At 39.7% G+C, this 18275-nt stretch overlaps 1 protein-coding gene across 1 annotated transcript in view; it reads right to left on the minus strand.

Annotated features, from left to right (window-relative positions):
- b4galnt4a (beta-1,4-N-acetyl-galactosaminyl transferase 4a) overlaps positions 1–18275 on the minus strand; it is a gene marked incomplete at its 5' end in the record, with an annotated part of 105494 nt that overhangs the window by 29455 nt on the left and 57764 nt on the right. The window contains 1 exon segment of the mRNA XM_014005565.1: positions 13914–13981. Within this exon segment, the coding sequence (XP_013861019.1) occupies positions 13914–13981 (68 nt within the window).

Genomic DNA, 18275 nt, shown 5'->3' on the forward strand with positions numbered 1-18275 from the left:
AATATACACACACACACACTCACAGTACACAATAATGATGTGATTTCCAACAAAACTTCAAGCAAGCAAAAAGAACAAAAAAACGAGCAAATGAAGGGYAAATGAGAGATGGCAGGCAAAAAGAAAAGTAACTGTTATTATGTGACTCAAAGGATGAGCGAAGGACACAAAACAAGAGTCTAATTGCCTGACTAATTGGAGTCTTTGTTTCCACTTTCCCCTCGCTGAGTGCTGAACAGATATTCAGACAAAGAAACTGTACGAGGCTGGGTAGCGTAAGAGGATTCTGTTGGAGCTAAACAGTATTCAGAGAATATCATCTCTGCCTGAAGTCTGTGTCAGACCAAGCATGAAATATTTATGTGGCATGAAATGTGGGGAGTTTTTTTTTTCTCTCCCCCTCAAACAAACTCTTTCACAAGCATTTCATAACAAAAAAAAAACCCTTTGGACTAAAGAAGTGCCGACTGTCCGATAGGCAGAATGCCAGACAAACTTTCTGTATTCAAAACTGGGTTTGAAGTGAAATAGAAAGTGTATTTTCTGCCTCTTGCTATTACTAATGTCCTTATAGTCTCCTATGAGGGTGCTTTCTCTTCTCTGTACACTTGTGGTCAAAAACTGTGCCCTGAGTCAGCTTTTCAAGTCCGTCTCCTTTTTTCCCCCCMAMYYMWTTTTTTTCATGCTATCTGACAGTTACGCGGTTTACATCTCTCTCTCTCTCTGCTCATTTCTCCGTCTCTAATACCCACAGGTGGCCTTTAAGTAAAAGTCTATTCTCAGCAAAACACTTCTCTCAACTACATTAATGATTCCAGTATTTAGAGATGCCCAGAGGATGTTCAGAAACTTCACTTTTCCCTCCTCGCCCTCTTCACTCCGTTTCTCATGCATTCCTCTAATCCATCAGAGAGCTATCACGCTGCTCTTCCCCGCAGCCTCATTAAATCCCCCCTCCTCCTCCCCTTCTGCTCTCCGTCACACCACACTCTTTCCCAATCATCCTCCCTCTCTTCTTCTACATCACGCCGGTCACTTCTTTCCAGCACTTCTCACACCGTCCTGAATCCACCGCAGCCAATCGCCTCATACGAAACCATCTCATGTAGTGCATTACTGGCTCTAGTACTTTAGTCCTCTGTAGCTTCACTTCAACTCTTTCCTCATCTGCTTTTTTTTTTGGCTAGAAATACAGTTGCAACAGCAACGAGAACAATTTGCATTTTTTTTCCTCCCTCCAGGACTTTTATTTTTGCGTGGTTTTAAAAGGTGAAACTTGTACTTTCTTTRTTACACCAATTACAAAAAAATATATTTAATAAAAACAGGCAAGATGAAACAACAACCCATAATCCCCCGCAGAGCAATTCACCCATCTGTGACTTCAGCAGCCTATAAGCAAGAAAACTATTCATCAGTCTGTAAAACAAAACARATGTTTCAGGTGAGACACAAATATCTTCATAAACCAAGGGGAAAYATCCAMTTTGAATTCATGTTCTGTCWAATAATAATCAATACCTTTATTACCTTATCATTCAAAAAGACAAAAGTCTCTGTCCAGGCTAGACTAAAGGATGGTGAGGTTTTTTTTTTTTCATGTTTTTCTGGCTTATAAAACAACTCTTTCACAAAGAAAAAACACAAATCAAATCCACACAGCGGTCTCTGCAGTTCATTGGGGGAGTTTCTTTGTGTGTGGGCGGAGTTTGTCCTAACCGTGATTGGCAGAGTTCGGAATGTAGGCGGAGGTTCTTGAGCGTGGGCGGAGCTTGGCAAAAACGTGATTGGTCGGATCAACTTGTCTTGCGGGGCAAGTTAATAGATGGTAACAGTAACATTATTGTGAACGTGTAAATATAATTTACAGACTTCAAATTTGTTGCGGCTAGCACCGTCCTGTTACGAGTTTTTAACTAAAATTAATATTTAAAAGCATAGGCACTTTCTGGCCATTTCATTGAGCCGCATGACCCTTTACCAAACTCCTCCCACAAAAATCTGACAATTTYGACTTTGACTAACTCCTCCCACATGTCAAGAAACTCCCACATAGTGACTGCAGAGCCCCCCCTTCTCCAAATCATAGGTTCGTAAGAAAAGTCAACCTCTTCCATTATTACTGGATATTTTTGAGGATTTAGAAAATTTAAGTTGGAGTGGCTTTTTCAGGCCATGTAGCTAATATACTGTACATCCAGGCACAACTGTGCTTGGTGCAAAGCTTTGAGTAAAAGAAAAAAAAAGAGACCAAAGCAGAAAAGCTCTTAAGTGTAGAATCACTGATGGTGCATAAGTGGTAGCTCCAGAGCATCTGTTAATAGACTACAATTTATAAAAACAAGCATTTCTGCCCAAATCAAATGCATTTTTTTATAATACAATTATGGCTTTGGTTCATAATAGGTAAAATCACTGCGGCTATTTTTATATTCAATAAAGAAGGGGAAAATAGACTATTGTAACAAAAATAAAAGTAGAACTGGGTGGATGCGTGTTTGCAATCCCTGGATTTATTTTTTGCATTATGTACCATCCTCACAAGYCTTTGTCATTTCAGAAAGCCTGTAATCCAGTCATCTTGTCAAATGTTCTCATGTCTTTTACACCCACCCATATTGCCCACATCTCGCTAACTGTTCACATAACGTCTCATCTTTGCTCGAGGTTGATCTGCAACGCAAGTGGCTCATCTGTGTTGATGTTCCCTGAAGGCGCCGCAAGTGTCGTACTCGGCTCCAGACAGAAACACAATGTGGGAGATGACTGAACCCTGATTATTGTCTGACCCGTGCACACCTGTCCAATTGTAATGGAGTTATAAACGTCAGATTGTCACTTTCTGAAAGTGACATTCTGACATTTACAGTGACAATTACAGTGATTGTTGCACAAAGCCCACATGAYGTTGATGCTAAAAGGCTAAGCAGGTTTAGTTTGAACTATCTGACAAGCACAGTTGGCCAAGTTCCTCTGATAGGATTTCTTTGAGAAATCAGAGCATATATTGTGTAACTGAGCACATATTTAGTGCTTAGTTGCAGGAAATCACAGGTGTTAACATTCATGCATATCAAYGCATTCTTAATGTGACTGCATGTGTTCCTTAAGTGCTGATCTTCTCTCATTACAAGCCACTATGTAAATCCTGGATATTTACAGGCGCCTTTCAAAATAGCTTACATATCCATTTCCCAGCTGCTGAGAACATAATTTTTGTGCTCTGTCAGACTAACCTGACCCTCCGTCATCATTACTGTCTCTAATCACGTTTAGCCACCACCAGCCCTGTGTTGCAGTTTGGTCGCACGCAGGCATTACTGCCAATCAGATGTCCRCTGTGAAATCATGGTTTTTCACAGCTCAAGTGATGAGCATTAAAAACCCCAAAGGCATTCTGCTTAAACCTAAGCTAATAGACACGCCGACCAGGGGACAAACACACAGACATAAATTTGCGTCGTAGCAGGCTCCTATCATTCACAGAAACAGATGGTGGAGAAAGGGCCCGCGGGAAGAAAACAGGACACAGGAGTCACTGCAGCTCGATGGCAAATAACTTCATTCAAATTCAACGGGTGCACTGTATCAATCAGTTACCTTGAGAGGAAAGAAGTTCACATTAAGGATGGTACTTACACTCAAACACAATCAGGGATCGGTGTGCACACAGAAACAAGCACACAAATCAAAGTGAATACAAACGTACAACGAGATGAGGGCAGGTGCTAAAAGCAGGTGCAACATTTGGCTCATTTTGGCGCTAAATCTCTGTCGATGATGTCATCAGCAACACCTGCACCCCAAAAAAAAAACTGTTACCTTTTTCTCTCAGTTAACTGTGAGGCGCCAAGTGTGAAACAAAATGCTAAAWAATGTCACATTTTCATTTTTTTGGCTTAATTTCAGAGTGTGAAATCCGAGTAAAACTTTTCCACAATTAATATTATTCATGTTACTGTTTTTACAATTAGCTAATTTTTTAAATATTAATTTTAAATATTATGTCTAATGTTTAATCCGAAATCTAAACGTGTAAATCTGAATGCAAAAGTTTAATGTAAATGTTGTGGTGAAATGTTTAAGCTTACATGATGTCATCACCTTGCAACAGAAGCAACTGCTAACACTGTTGACACTTCCCATCAAACTTGCAGTTGCAACCAGTGTCTGAATAATAATCAGTCCATTTGTAACAGTATTCCAGGCTATTTATTAGCAGCCAACATGAACACATTCATACACTCCGTATGCAGTACAAAACAATATGTGAACCACAGTGACGCCTATTGGTCACTCCAGCAATTGTAACTACAGCAAGCAGTATGGACGAATATACCAACACTGCAGTGGCTGTGGTTCAAATCACAGGCTTCATCCTCATGAGTACGTAGCCCACTTGGACCACATGGGCCACATCCTGCACAGTCCGGGTAGGCTGTGAAAACTGCGGTGAAATGAGACAGTCTAGCCTTAGCTTGAAGTCTGTTTGAAGTATATTTGCGTGACCATGCGCTACCCAGTTCCCACAGTGATCGGTTTCATATTAGACTTAAAATGCGTTGGGACGCGTCACAACAAAAGCCCCGCACTAATGGAAAAGACTGTGGTCCATTCCAAAAGTCTTAAATGTAAGCTTTATCATATAGTAGCAATGTTTAAGATTGAACTTTTACATTTAGATTTACACATTTAAATTTAAATATAACATTTAACAATCAAATNATTTGTAACAGTATTCCAGGCTATTTATTAGCAGCCAACATGAACACATTCATACACTCCGTATCCAGTACAAAACAATATGTGAACCACAGTGAATTGAGATACAGCCAGTGCCTGAGCACAGGTACTATCCATATTGTTTTCAATTAACACATTTTGAACTGAAGCTTGAAATGACATCATCAACACTGTTAGCTTCTGTCGCAGGATGGTGGCATCACAACAAAAGCCACGCACCACTGGAAAAGACCGTGGTCCATTCCAAAATTCTTAAATGTAAGCTTTATCATATAGTAGCAATGTTTAAGATTGAACTTTTACATTTAGATTTACACATTTAAATTTAAATATAACATTTAACAATCAAATTTAGCATTTAGTAAAAATTAGCAAAATGTAAGCGCAGTGAGCTAAATAACAATAAAATGTTAGTGGAATTTTTTTTAAAATTTGGATTTTACTCCAAAACTGAGTTAAAGAATGAAAATGCGTTACTGACATTTCTTAACATTTTATTTTACACTTGGCGCTCTATAGTTAACAGTCTCCTCACCAGCAAAGAGTCAAGACTGCTTAAGTGATCCAGTTATATTGAGATTCTACTGGTCATTCTGTTAAGCTTACTTCATTATTGCTTGGAAAAGTACAGTTAACTCTCCCTTTAACAACGAAAGTCTGTATGGAAGATAAATGTGTGGTGCTAAATAAAAGGGCAGCAGAGAAAATATAGAAAAATGAAAAAAGAATAATATTAAAGACGGATCAGTTTTCTTTGTTAAATCACCTGAAGATACTAAAGTCACTTCCATTATGATGTACACAAAGTTTAATACAGTATAGGGGGTATTTAATACCATGGGCTAAAATAGTGCATAATATTAAATATTTTACACTTTTGTATTGAATTACATCATAAGTGGCTTTAGTATCTCAAGGCTATTTGTACTGATGTCTTCTACTGCAGCAGTTTTTGATCAATTTGAACTACATGGATTCTAGAAACTTGTTACATTGTTGCTTTGTGTCTCATGATCCTCTAACAAAACTTTGACCTTGTTCTCCTTGTGTTAAACAGAACACGTCAGCTCTCAYTAGTTCTCTGTAGTTTTCAAACAGTTCACTTTCTGCAGTCATCGTCAACCGATTGTCAATCAAGCCCCGGTTTGAGGCTGATCAAAAGGTTCCGAAACTCTCGGCAGGGAGCGCRGCGTTGGACTGCCTCGGCACGCAGCGCCGCACAGTTCAGTTTGTCAAACTTAAGCAAACGTCAGTCTCCCGATGTTGTCGACACAGCTCGAGGCGATGTTAGCTGTTACGGAGACAGAAGATAGTGTTGACGGGGTTATCTGGGTTCCTCACCTGACAACTGTACTGTCACTCATCACGCTGCGGTGACAGCACCTAGCAGGCACTGCCAACCTATCACATCACAGATATGAGCAGAGGTGGGGACAAAGGCTTTTACAGACACTTTTACTTTGATTTGACTCAGTGTGGCTCTTTGCAAACTTGGATTTAAACACGCAGAGTTTGAACTTACACAGATACTATTTACATGTTTTTTTCATTAATTATCCCAAATATTATTTCTAACAATCAGATGTTTTGGGTAAAAGTTTTCCTACTTTTTTCTTTGTCTGTTTAGACAAAGCAGCAGCAGTAATTTAAACATCTGATTAAGATGCAGTCTGGCTGCCCCCTTTTTTTCAGATTTCATTTTGGTCACATCCCACAGGGAGAAAACCCAGCAGCTGATCCAGAGTTTGCTGCAGGGCAGATAGAACCCGTCTGGCCTGGGAATGAYGCCTGATCCCACAGGAGAAACTTGAAAGTGTCACAGAAAAAAGACATGTCTCCTTTCTCCTCTTAGAGCTGCTCCCTCTGTGACCTGGCTTTGGATAAATTGGATAAAATGGAATATATATATATATATTTTTTTTCCTAAGGTGCTACTGTTTAAACTACTGAGACATGACACAAAGGCAAACGCTGGTTTTATTTAGGAAATTTAAACTAATGATTTGTATTCTTTTGAATAACAGATTATAAAAAATGCTAATAAGCTGTATTTAATTCCTGAATGCTATTGCTCAGAGGTTTGAATATTAGGAATGTCACTGAGAATGTAAATGTCTTATACAAGTGCTTTATTGGATCATTTTTTATGGGATGGATTAATCAAGGAAGAAGAGATAGAATAAGGGCAACAGAGAAACGTGAAGATAAAGTGCTCTCCATCTTCCAGTTTTAATGAGGAAAAAGTCCAGTTTAGAGCACAAACAGACAATCACCCCCTAACAGACACACAGACTCTAATAGTGTGAGTCATTACCTCCAGGTGGTGACAACCAGGTGGTGCGGATGACGACCAGCTCTCCCTAACAGGTGTAGTGGCCTGCATTTCCTGTTCATTCCATCTATTAAAATGGCCACCCAGCATGACGATTCACACTCCAAATAGGACAGGAAGGCTAACAGGCAATAAAAATACAGTTTCTGTCCATCTTTGAACATCACGCACCTTGGCTGTGTAGCAGCACAATCACACCGGAAGCCAACGCAGTTGACTCTTCATCGCCTGCCGCCAAATGCAAAAAAGGTTCCCCATGTCGGGGCGGATTTTGATGAAACTCCCAGGAAGTAATCAATGAATATTCACATACAACGGATTAACTTTTGGAGTTAACCCAATTCAAGATGGCTGCCACATACTAAACTGAACAAACACAAAAATGGCCACATCTTTGCACATTTTACAGCTATTTACCTGAAATTTGTTGTGGAAGYCATTAGGATTACTTCACAACATATACTCCAAGCACTACATATTGTTCAACATTTTGGCTTCAACCCATAGCATTAACTGTTGATATCAACTYTCTGTCTGTTAGCAAAATGTCTCATGGACCACTGTATTAATTTGATTGAAACTCTCAAAAAGTAATCATTAGAYGCACATCTACATCTGATTAACATAACATTATTGCAGATGAGGATTGCAGCTAATCAAACATTAGCCAAACCAAAAATGGCTGTATGTTTGTCAATTTTACAAATACTGAGTTCAAATCTTACTCACACACTTTTAAACGCTAACACATCTTACAGAATGTGCATGAGCGTGAGATTGTGTAGGATGTCATTGTCAAGTTTTCATCAAAACAGCTGTAAATCCACCTAAGATGATCTTAGTGTAACATTTTGGTTTAAAAGGCAGCGGACAACGCGTTTCTTTAAGAAACACACAAAACCCCAAAAACAAGAGGTTGCCTTAAGGCCCAGGCCTCCCTTGAAAAGGAGATCTGTGATCTCAATGGGATTTTCCTGGTTAAACAACCATACAATTATAAATAAATAAATAAATAAATAAATAAATAAATAAATAAATAAATATTTTTTCCTCATCTTCCCTTATGTGGTTTTTAGTTTTTCTGTTGTTAAAGGTAGCACAACTGTGTTTGCTGCATGGCCTGTTTCACCTGTTCCCCCATGTTTGTCATGTGTGTCTTCTTGAATGGGTCCCCTTACCTGAATGTACAGCACTTTGTGAATTTATTTCTGTGAAAGGCGCTATATAAATAAAACGACTTACTTTACTAAATAAATAAATATATAAATAAATAAATGCTATAATGATGTTAGTTTCAATCCAGACTTGATTTATATACAACCCGAAAAATCCCACTTTCTGATTAAAGTGTTTGTAGGTGCTTTMATTTCAAACGTATTTCCAATTAAATTCTAAAGATGATGTAAATGATGGTGTTTTTAAACGCAAGCAGTGCAGGTTGCTGTGACTGTAAACACAATTGCCTAATTTGTGTGCATGAAGCTGCATGGTGTACACGTTGATATTCCACAGTCGTAGCTTTTGCATAGAGAGACTTCCACCAGGTGAGTGAGGGGTTTAAAGTGAACCCCTCAACAACAATATCTTTCATTCCCTGACAATATGATTCAGCCCGGCAGCCACCATTAGTCACTGTTCACTCGACTCCACTGCAGTCTGGTGTGCAGGTCCAACGAACCGAGACGTATAAATAACTGCAGTCCTGGGTGTGGAAAAGGGAAAAGGAAACAACCTTGCTAAAGTGCATCTGTTGTGTTTCATTCTCCTCWCCTCTGCTCAATTACATCTCCAAAGGCTGTTCTGTTTGTCGGTTTGCTCCGTGCCGCACGACGCAGCTCAGGTTCTTCTGCACTCCTTTGTCCTCCAGCTTTATTTCACCCGGTTATGGAGCCAATACGATAATAACTGTGCACAACGTGAGAGCGGCTTTAAATTGTAGCTTTGATTAAGGTTTTGTGAGGAACTTAACAATGGAGTCTATAAAAATGACTGAAAACCAATCCTCCTATAACAAATTACAYAAAATGATCACACTGATAGTATCAAACTAGAAAGTGCTATCATTTTTATGACTAATAATGTTCTCAGTGGCTTTCTGCACAAAACATAGCGGGGTGTTCTAGAAATACCTAAAATACTCAACTGAGTTAAAACTCCATTTTATCCGATTTACAAACGTCGAAAATTTCTCCGTAACAGAGCAATAACTTCTTCTTACTGCAAACATCTTGTAATGCTGTTTTAAGCAAACAAAAACTAATCTTATTCGCTCATTTTCATTCCATCCAATCAAATCTAAAGAACACTTTTACACAAGTTTACCGCCACTAATCCCGGTCCGTCACATTCTGAAGTATGCTTTTCTATAAACACGTCACGTCTAACAGTTTCTGCACATCAAAGCGCAGGTGTGAGATAACATGTAAACTGATTGGCACCCCCCAACGCCTCAGTTTACTAATTAAACAATTTTCAAATGGCACAGCATCCATCGCGTGCACGATAAAGCGCAGAGACGTGCGTGCAGAATGACGATGATGCTCCTTTGCGCGCACACACCCACACGCAAACATCAAATCAGTCGTCCCTAATTATCTTCAGCTCGTCGTTCACGCTGAAGTAGCTCCCCTAAAGCAAGCGATGGCGAGTCGTAATAAAACACACGCAAATTTGGGCTGAGAGGTAACAAAAGCAGTTTTCCAAACRGTTTTATTTKCGGTACAAATTAAATCAGGACTAATTACGGACCGTGTGAAAGTATAAAATGGTCCCGAGCAACATCTGCAGAGTACATGATGCTCAAGTCTCGGTGTCACATTAAGCCCACTCACTCCTCAACGTGTAAAACAAAAAACATATTTATTCACAGAGCGAACTGGAGCAGTTTCACAATAATGGCTCGAAMATAGCAAAGTCACAATGGGAAACCTCCCAAAATGTTTTTGTTTGCCTTAAAAATTGCAGCGACCTACTTTTAGCACCAGCTGTTACAAGAATTTACATAGATACGAGAAGATAGCTATTAATCTGTGGTCTGCATCTAAAAAAAAAAGTCTGAGCAACAAAATTCAGCGACAGAAAACGTCAACGTGGAGCAATTTTGCTCACCCCCACCACCCCGTGACACCTCTCCTAAGGAGTGTTTGACTTTTCCTTTCCACCCCTTTCCATTTATGTTTAATGGCAGCACATCCAATTTATTCTGCAGGGTCTACGCAAACACTAAGTGCACAAACACACACTGTAACACACACACACACACACACACACCAACAGGTCACAAAACTTCCAGTGTCGCACCTAAATTTATCCGCAGCACAACCTTTTTTATGTTCCTGTCATATTCTGTCTTCATGCTCCGCTGCTCTGTTGTCGTCTTGTTATTTTGGGAGAATGCAACATGCTTGTCAGGCAGGAGGAAGAAAATAGTAACAAACGTTCAGCCACATGTTTTTCCCTGGTATTTTACTTCAATTTTAAACGCTGCGGTTCGGTTTTATTCTGTCACAGAAAAAAAAGGATTGTGAATAATATTGGTCTTGTTTAATTTAGTGTTTATCCTAGAATGAATGAACATTCTATACGTTTTAATATTTTTTATGTGTAACAGAAGTGATTTACATTAAATTAGGTATTTTCCCTAATAAACATCTAGCTGCAAAAGTATTACCCCATCCCACATGTCATTTTAAAATTTAAGATGGAACCACAAAGCTGTTTCAGAACAAGAGTGTAACTTTGTATGGGCCTGTGTATGTTTATGTCCTTGCTTTTGCTACTTGGTGGGTACGATTTTTCAGGAAAATGCAGTCATGACTTCAGAGGCTGATTTGGGGGGTGGGGGGGGTTTAGTACCAAGGTGTGAATTGAGTTTATGTTAGTTTTAGGGTCAGGTAGGTACCTGTGAAGTTAATTTTAGGGTTAGGGTCAGGGTTAGGATACAAAATTACCAAAAAAACGAATGGAAGTCAATGGAAAGTCCCCACAAGGATAGAGAAACATGGTATGTGTGTGTTTGTGTGTGTCTGTGGCAGGAATAATTAAATTTGGCAGAAAAAGATTCATTGCTTTCATGGGCCCATAATTCACGCTCAGCACACCCGGAGCCGAAGGAAAGCAACCTGCTCCATCAGAGACATTATTGCGTGTGCAAATGACATTATAGCACTTTTTTTTCTTTTTCTCCAAAATAACTGTGTTTAGAAAGATTATATCTAATTTGTTTTAGTTTTGCTCTAAATCAATGCCTGTTTTTTTTTACAATAAGAACTTGTTGCAGTCTAAAGAAAATCAGCCAGTGGGCTGTGACTCAAAGATCTACCATTTCTTTGTGTGTGTTTCACTAAACAGATTAAAGCAGACTCCTTAYTGCAAATAAAGCTATTATCATGACTGAACTCACACTGATTTAATCCAGACCTGATAGTTTGATGATTTTCCAAAACCCCTAACTTCACCAAATACCACAAGGAGGTCCAAACCCCTTTCCTAAATACACATTTTAATCTAATTCAGGAAAGAAAAAAATTGYATAGGTCTTCTGGAYGRGTTCTTCTTTAATGAAACGTTTCGTCTCTCCTCCAAGAGACTTCTTCAGTCTGAGAGTTTCAGGCAAAATTCAGGCTTTTAAGCCCTGCCTCCATGTGACTGATACTCACATCACATGGCTATYGTTGACACCTAATTAACACTTATTGTTAACAGGGGGTGGAGTGATACTGGCAATAGCCGCACTGTAGGAGGGGGACAACTGAAAAGGGAGGCCTCCACCTCTGTTCAATAATGGACGGTCTTTCTTCACAAAAATGGCTTCTTTTACTCCTCTCTGAAACCACCGTTCCTCTCTATCGTTCTTGATAGATAGCCATGTGATGTGAGTATCGGTCACATGGAGGCAGTGCTTAAAAGCCTGAATTTTGCCTGAAACTCTCAGACTGAAGAAGTCTCTTGGAGGAGAGACGAAACGTTTCATTAGAGAAGAACCCGTCCAGAAGACCTATACAATTTTTTTCTTTTTGATTTTTACCTGGATTACTAAGATGCATCAGGACACTGATTCAGGAAGTTACTGCAAACTCATCTGAACACTTCCAATATTAAAAGCTTCCCTAAAACATTCAAACACGCAATAAATCAACTGCTGAAAACATCATTAGCTGCTCACAGGTGACAGAAAAGGTTGGGTGAGCCTTGACGGACCTCAGTGAACTCACTTTGTACTTTTCCACCATTAAATTTCTATCTTTTATCAGTTGTAATAATGCTGTTCTTCACTCAATCCCTATTAATGGAAAATAAAAAAGGTGGATTGTTTTTTACTACAAAGCCTATATAATGTGTCTCTATACTCATGAATCCTGTTTTTAGGACAATATGTCTTATTTGATTAAATAAGCTAAAAACAAACAAAAAACAGTAGTGGATCAGCTCCATCAGTAGATATATTTAATGAAAGCTAAWACCAAGTCGTTACTGGAGCGAAGTGTTGAAACTGGGAGGACGGTATGCATTAATAATACCTTCCCTTCTCTCATTTACAGCAAAGGAGCTCTTTCAGCTGAAACAGTTCGGAACACTCCTACACTTGGAACCGTCCTACAAGAGCTCTCTTTAGCCTCCTCCTTTGTTAGCTGCCCCCTTCAGGGCCCTCCATAGCAAATTATTTGTTTCCATATCCAGCACCATCCTCTGTCAAACCAACTGCCTGCATCTGCTTTCCCAGTCACCAAAACAAGTATCGACTTTAAACCCAGTTGTCTGTCTAGTTTATATGTTTTCATTTTAGCTTCCCTGTCATGATGCAGCCGTCCTTTTCACTCTGCTCTGTTACAGTTGATCTCAGGGCTTTTGGCTCCTCTGCTCCTTGCATCATCATATATTCTTGTAGTCAAGCCATTTGAACCGAGCTGCCAGCTGGGGATGAGTTTCACCTGGGATGAAAGTCACCAAAAGAGACTACGGTAGATGCCTGAGGTTTTTATTGGGCAAAGGTTGTTTTTTAATCAACTGTCTGTGTGAGCAATCCTCTGAAAATCTGATGCTGGTGATATAAAAGTGCCAGATTTTTACAAACACTACAAATCATATGGTGATCAGGTTACAGATAAAATACTCACACAAAGCCTGATTTCTATTATAGCAAACCCTTGAGCTCCCCATGTACAATGAAACAATCTAAAAGAAGCCTGACTATTCAACAAGTAATATGTAGGCAAACAACTTCAATTGGATTGAATGAACTGTTCATAAACTGTGATTTCCTGATGTTTTATTAAAACCCATCATAAGATATTTTGCTAGCACGCTAGCAAACACACAGTTGACTCCAGTTAATGACAACATTCAGATTTTGGGTTGGGCATCAATCTCAATATGTCAATATGTGTAAATTAACAGTTAAAGCCATATTTGTATATTTTAAGATCAGTGGGCTGTGGCGGTCGTCTATTGAGTCGACCCTAAAAGTTAATCAGCTGGAGTACATCCAATGATTACTTTCTGCAAGTTTTATTAAAATTTGTCAAGTGGTTCATGAGGTATTTTGATAACAGACATGCAAATACATAATCGTTCCACTTTCATATTTCATCTGCAGGCAATAATTAACACCTGTGGCCTCAGTAATTTCTTTATATGGCCCATTTGCAGCTGAAGCTGAACAGCCCTGCTGTAGACTTTGAGCAGAACCTTTTTGGTACGGTTTGCAAGGGAGACGCTGTAAGGTTTGTACTCAGAGATATTTTGGAAGGTAACTGCACTTGTGTCCTCTTTTGGTCTTTGTGTTGGAGTTAAATAAATGTGCTACTAGGATATTTGGGTGGATGTCACAGGTACTTACTGCACAGACTTGGAGGACTGGGACCTGAACTTGGTAAATTCCCCCGGAGCGGTCCATTCTGTACCCAGCTGCAACAAACGAAACAGGAAACACAGGTCAGAGTGAGAGAACGTGCAGACAAAACTCTGAAAACTATAAATACAAATGTAGAATTTAACAAAAGAACATAAAAATGCATGTTTCTTTGCTTGAGAGTGTAAATTCTGGTGTTTGATGTAAAAAAAAAAAAAAAACACGACCAACTTGTTTATAGCGCCCAGTTAAAAAAATCATACAATGAGATGATTTTTTTAAGGGTTGGCGCAGATCCAACTCAGAGGAGAATTAATTGATCTTCTCGTTATCATCTTCGAATGTTTTCAACTTAAAATCACGCCACACAAATACACACAGCACTCCTGATCGTAACTCCACAAGCCCCTCTTTTACCACTTTTCTGAGGTGTGACTCAGATCAACTCGTTTTGAGGCTGTCTCTTTAAACCCAAACAAGGCGCTTCACATCCCGCCCCACTTCAGCTTCCAGGGCGGTCCATTCCAGTTTGACAGCAGAAATATAGCGGCACAGAAAATTTAGAGGCACTTTGTTTCATTTCTCATAACTTGGCTAAGAAATGTGAATTCTATGGCGTTTATTGAAAAGTTAAACATTTTATCTGTTTGGTATCCAATGAAACATCTGCCTTCGTCATTGTAAAAGTAGAAACCTGTGAAAAGTAACAAATGTTATTGATTAGCTAAAATTCTTAACTAATTTGTTCTAATATTTTAACAAATATTGGAACAAATTAGTTCATCTTCTGACAATGTAAAACACAATAAATGATCTGCAGGATTATATAACCTGTTATAATCTATGGTTTATTTTCACTGTTTGTGACACCATTTTGGTTTTGTTAGCTTAATTTAAAAAAGTAATTGTTTATTGGTGGCGTTCAGCCTCTGGATGTTTATTTGGTTATTGTTCTCACCTCATTTTGAAGGAGCTTTATTTCTCTTAGGCCCTGTTTCTCCTTTTAGTCTGAGTTTAGTTCCTTGTTTACTGCCGTTGTCCCTGGATAGCTTTAGAATCTGTCTCTAATTACCTCACCATCTGGTCCTCGGGCTCAGCCATGTTCGCTCACCTATCATTCATCCCAGATTAAAATTTTGCCCTTTGTCATTCACACGGTCTTGTTGAATACCTGCTTTTTTATGCTTATGCTCTTTGTTATCTTTTGGAAATCATATCCCCCTTCAGCTCCTTTGGGTTTGTTAAAAAAGACCTTATTAGCCTTCTGTGCCCTTTTCCACCACAACATGCAGCACAGACTGTATGAGCTGGAGGTTTTCTGAGGTGATTTTTGACTGTGGCTGCTGTATTAGTCCCTTTCTTTCAGTGGTTGTCTATGATGCTGTTTTCTCAACTTACAGCATCCGAAAGAGAAATCAGTAGCGACTGCACTGTGGAAGTGCAGGTGATTTTGTATCAAGCCGAATCCAAGGGAACTGGTTTTCTTTGTTTTGCTTTTCATTTGAGGAGATTTCTCGAGTCAGAGAGAAACACAGAATCCTTAGCTTTCAGACTCGTCACTGCATCCTCTCTCTCTCTCTCTCTCACGGGAAAAAAAATAGGGTTTATCAAGTGCAATCAGTTTTAGGGGGTAGCTCCCTCCACCCCCTAAAACTGACTCTGCCCCTTTTCCACTAGTGCCACTCGTATTCACACCTAATAGTCCGTTAGACTCGGTTCGATTGGGGACCAAAACTTCAAGCTTTGTTTACATTTTCACTTGGTGCGGTTTGAATTCACACTGCACTTTCTCAACCGAACTAAACCCAGTAAACAACCTGTTCCCGCCATCACCTGTGGGGGCGCTGCGTAAAGAACCACTAAAGCAATCAACATGAAAACCTCAGAAGAAAACATGGAGCACAACTTCCTTCTTCACAAAATGTAAACAAACAATAGTAACATTATATTTTTAGTGGTTATAGGGTTTATTTTTTGTTTTTGGCAAATGTGCTAAACATTGTCTTCATCAATGAGCTCAGCATGAGAGAAAGATGAGGCGGAACCACAGAGAATATTGTTTTGCACACAAGGCGGCTGAGGAAGCTCTGTGTTAATCGAGTAGGAGCGCGTCCAGCTCCACAGTCATGATGTCCACCTTTTATACCGTCGTCCAGCGAGGTATTTACACCATATAAGTAAATTTAATACTGTTATTACTCAGAACGTCATGCAGTATAGTCCGCTTCCTGCTTTTGGAGCGGTCTCTGGTCCGCTTAGCGTTCACACATGCAATCGAACCGCACCAGAGTTCGTTTCAATCCAACCGAGACCTAGGTTTTCAGGCGGACCAGAGTTTGCTTTTTTGGCCCGAATCAGAGTTCGATTCTGCATTCACACCTCCACAAACGAACCAGACTTTCCATGCAAACGAACTAGGGTTCGATTAAATTGGACTAAACAGTGCAGGTGTGAACAGGAGTGTAGTGTCGGTACGGTTCTAAGCCATTTCCATTAGGCCAGATTCATGGAACCAGCCCTTTTTTTAGTACCTACTTTTCTGTGATTCCAAGCTGTCCCAGTCGACACCAAATTGCGGTGTCAGAACATTGTTCGTCACTGACTGGCTAGGGGGTGGAGTCACTGGTTGCGTCTAGCTGCCTTTACAACAACAACTCGGGGCACCTTTTTTTTTTTTCAATTGTAGCAGTGACATTAGTCGTGTTTCCATTCAATTTTAATTCAAACTTTTAGCAAGTTTTTTTTAGATTTCAGGACTTATTCGGCAAATGTGTTTGCATCTCTCATTTTGCGCATTAACGTTTTTCGAAAAACCCAAAACCCACATCCACCAACTGCCCAAAACACACCCACTGGAACCGGACTGGAACGTCAACAGAAAAGAACCCAAACTGACCCGTTCTGACACTGACCATACTGACACTACTCTAAGTGACACTTGTGGAAAAGGGGAGGAGGCTGTGGAGCTCGAGAGTTCTAAAATATGTTGCAAACATGTCGTTAAGACCTGAAGAAATCAACTGTTGTGATTCTTATTTTCTCATGACCATACGAGGCTGTTAAAAAGAACTAGAATGACAGAGTCGGCATTAAAACAGGTGGACCTATAATTCAAATCAATCCAGAAAACTGAATGCTTAATTAGCAAATATAAAACACATCCCCAAATGCTCCCCTAGTTATGGTGGAAATGCAAATTTTAAAGTATTTGGAAAAACAAAATTATGTGCCCCGGAGCACCAAATAGTCAATCAGCTTACAAGTTCTAATGGGCGAAAAGTGAGAACACAGCTGAAAACTGACTATAAACAGGAGTAAAATAAGAGAGAACGATTCCCTGCCAATACGGACTCTCAGAATCATGTRAGCCATTGGGAATCCTGTTTTGGCCCCGTGGCCGAATCAGTTCCCATTCGTTTTCCCAGCAAGCCAACACAACTAATTAGAGCCCCTGCCGCTGCTGATCCGTAATGAAAGAATAGAGCGAAGATCACAGCGGGCACACTTTCAATTGTTGGTGCCGGACACACTTGTGGATTTGAAAGTGGTCAGAAGACGCAGTGGCCGGTGTTGGTGACAGATCACAGCAGCCTTTCAGCTTGTAAATAGCGGCAGATCCTCGAGCCGAGTGCTTCCAGAGAGAAGCACACAGTGAGTCACACCTACAGCACACACACCAAAGTCAATTACACTGAGGCACATTTCAATGTGTTTTGCTGGCATGAGAAGAGAGCCATTATGGGAGAAGTGGGCATTAATGTCAGTCCAAAACTAACCAGGCCCCTGGCAGTTTAAAGCCTCTGAGAGTCTCTATGAGGTGGACGGCTGAGGAGGAGGAGAATACAATGTACAATGCTGTGCTTTCACTCGAAAACCCACTGCAAGCTGCCGCTCTGCCCAACACTGACGTGCTCCCAAATGTTTCTCCTCCAGCAAAGACAGAAACTGCAAGTTTTCAGTCACTAAAGAAGAACATTTCAAAGATAGTTTATTTAAATATTTGAATTATTAATGAAAGCTGCTTCTCTCTTACACACACTCAAATATGCATCATCTTTAGTGTTGTGGAAACATCACAGAGCTTAACTTTGAAGTTTGTTAGACCAACTCTACTCTGTAGAACGCTGCTGAACAACAAGTTACCCATGGGACAAATGGCTTTTCTAGAAAGCCATTTATGAAAGTAATCCAGACTGTTTTCTAAAAAAAAAAAAAAAAGATAAAACGTCTTTAAATTACCACCAAATAAATCTTCATTACCTGTGTCAGGAAGGACATCTGGTGCAAAAAAGCTTCCCACTTTTTTCATGCAAGTTTAGTCACTATAGTGACCCCTGTGGAGCTGATTTG

This window comes from Austrofundulus limnaeus, unplaced genomic scaffold, assembly GCF_001266775.1.
Source record: "Austrofundulus limnaeus strain Quisiro unplaced genomic scaffold, Austrofundulus_limnaeus-1.0 Scaffold31, whole genome shotgun sequence".
NCBI classification, from domain to species: Eukaryota; Metazoa; Chordata; class Actinopteri; order Cyprinodontiformes; family Rivulidae; genus Austrofundulus; species Austrofundulus limnaeus.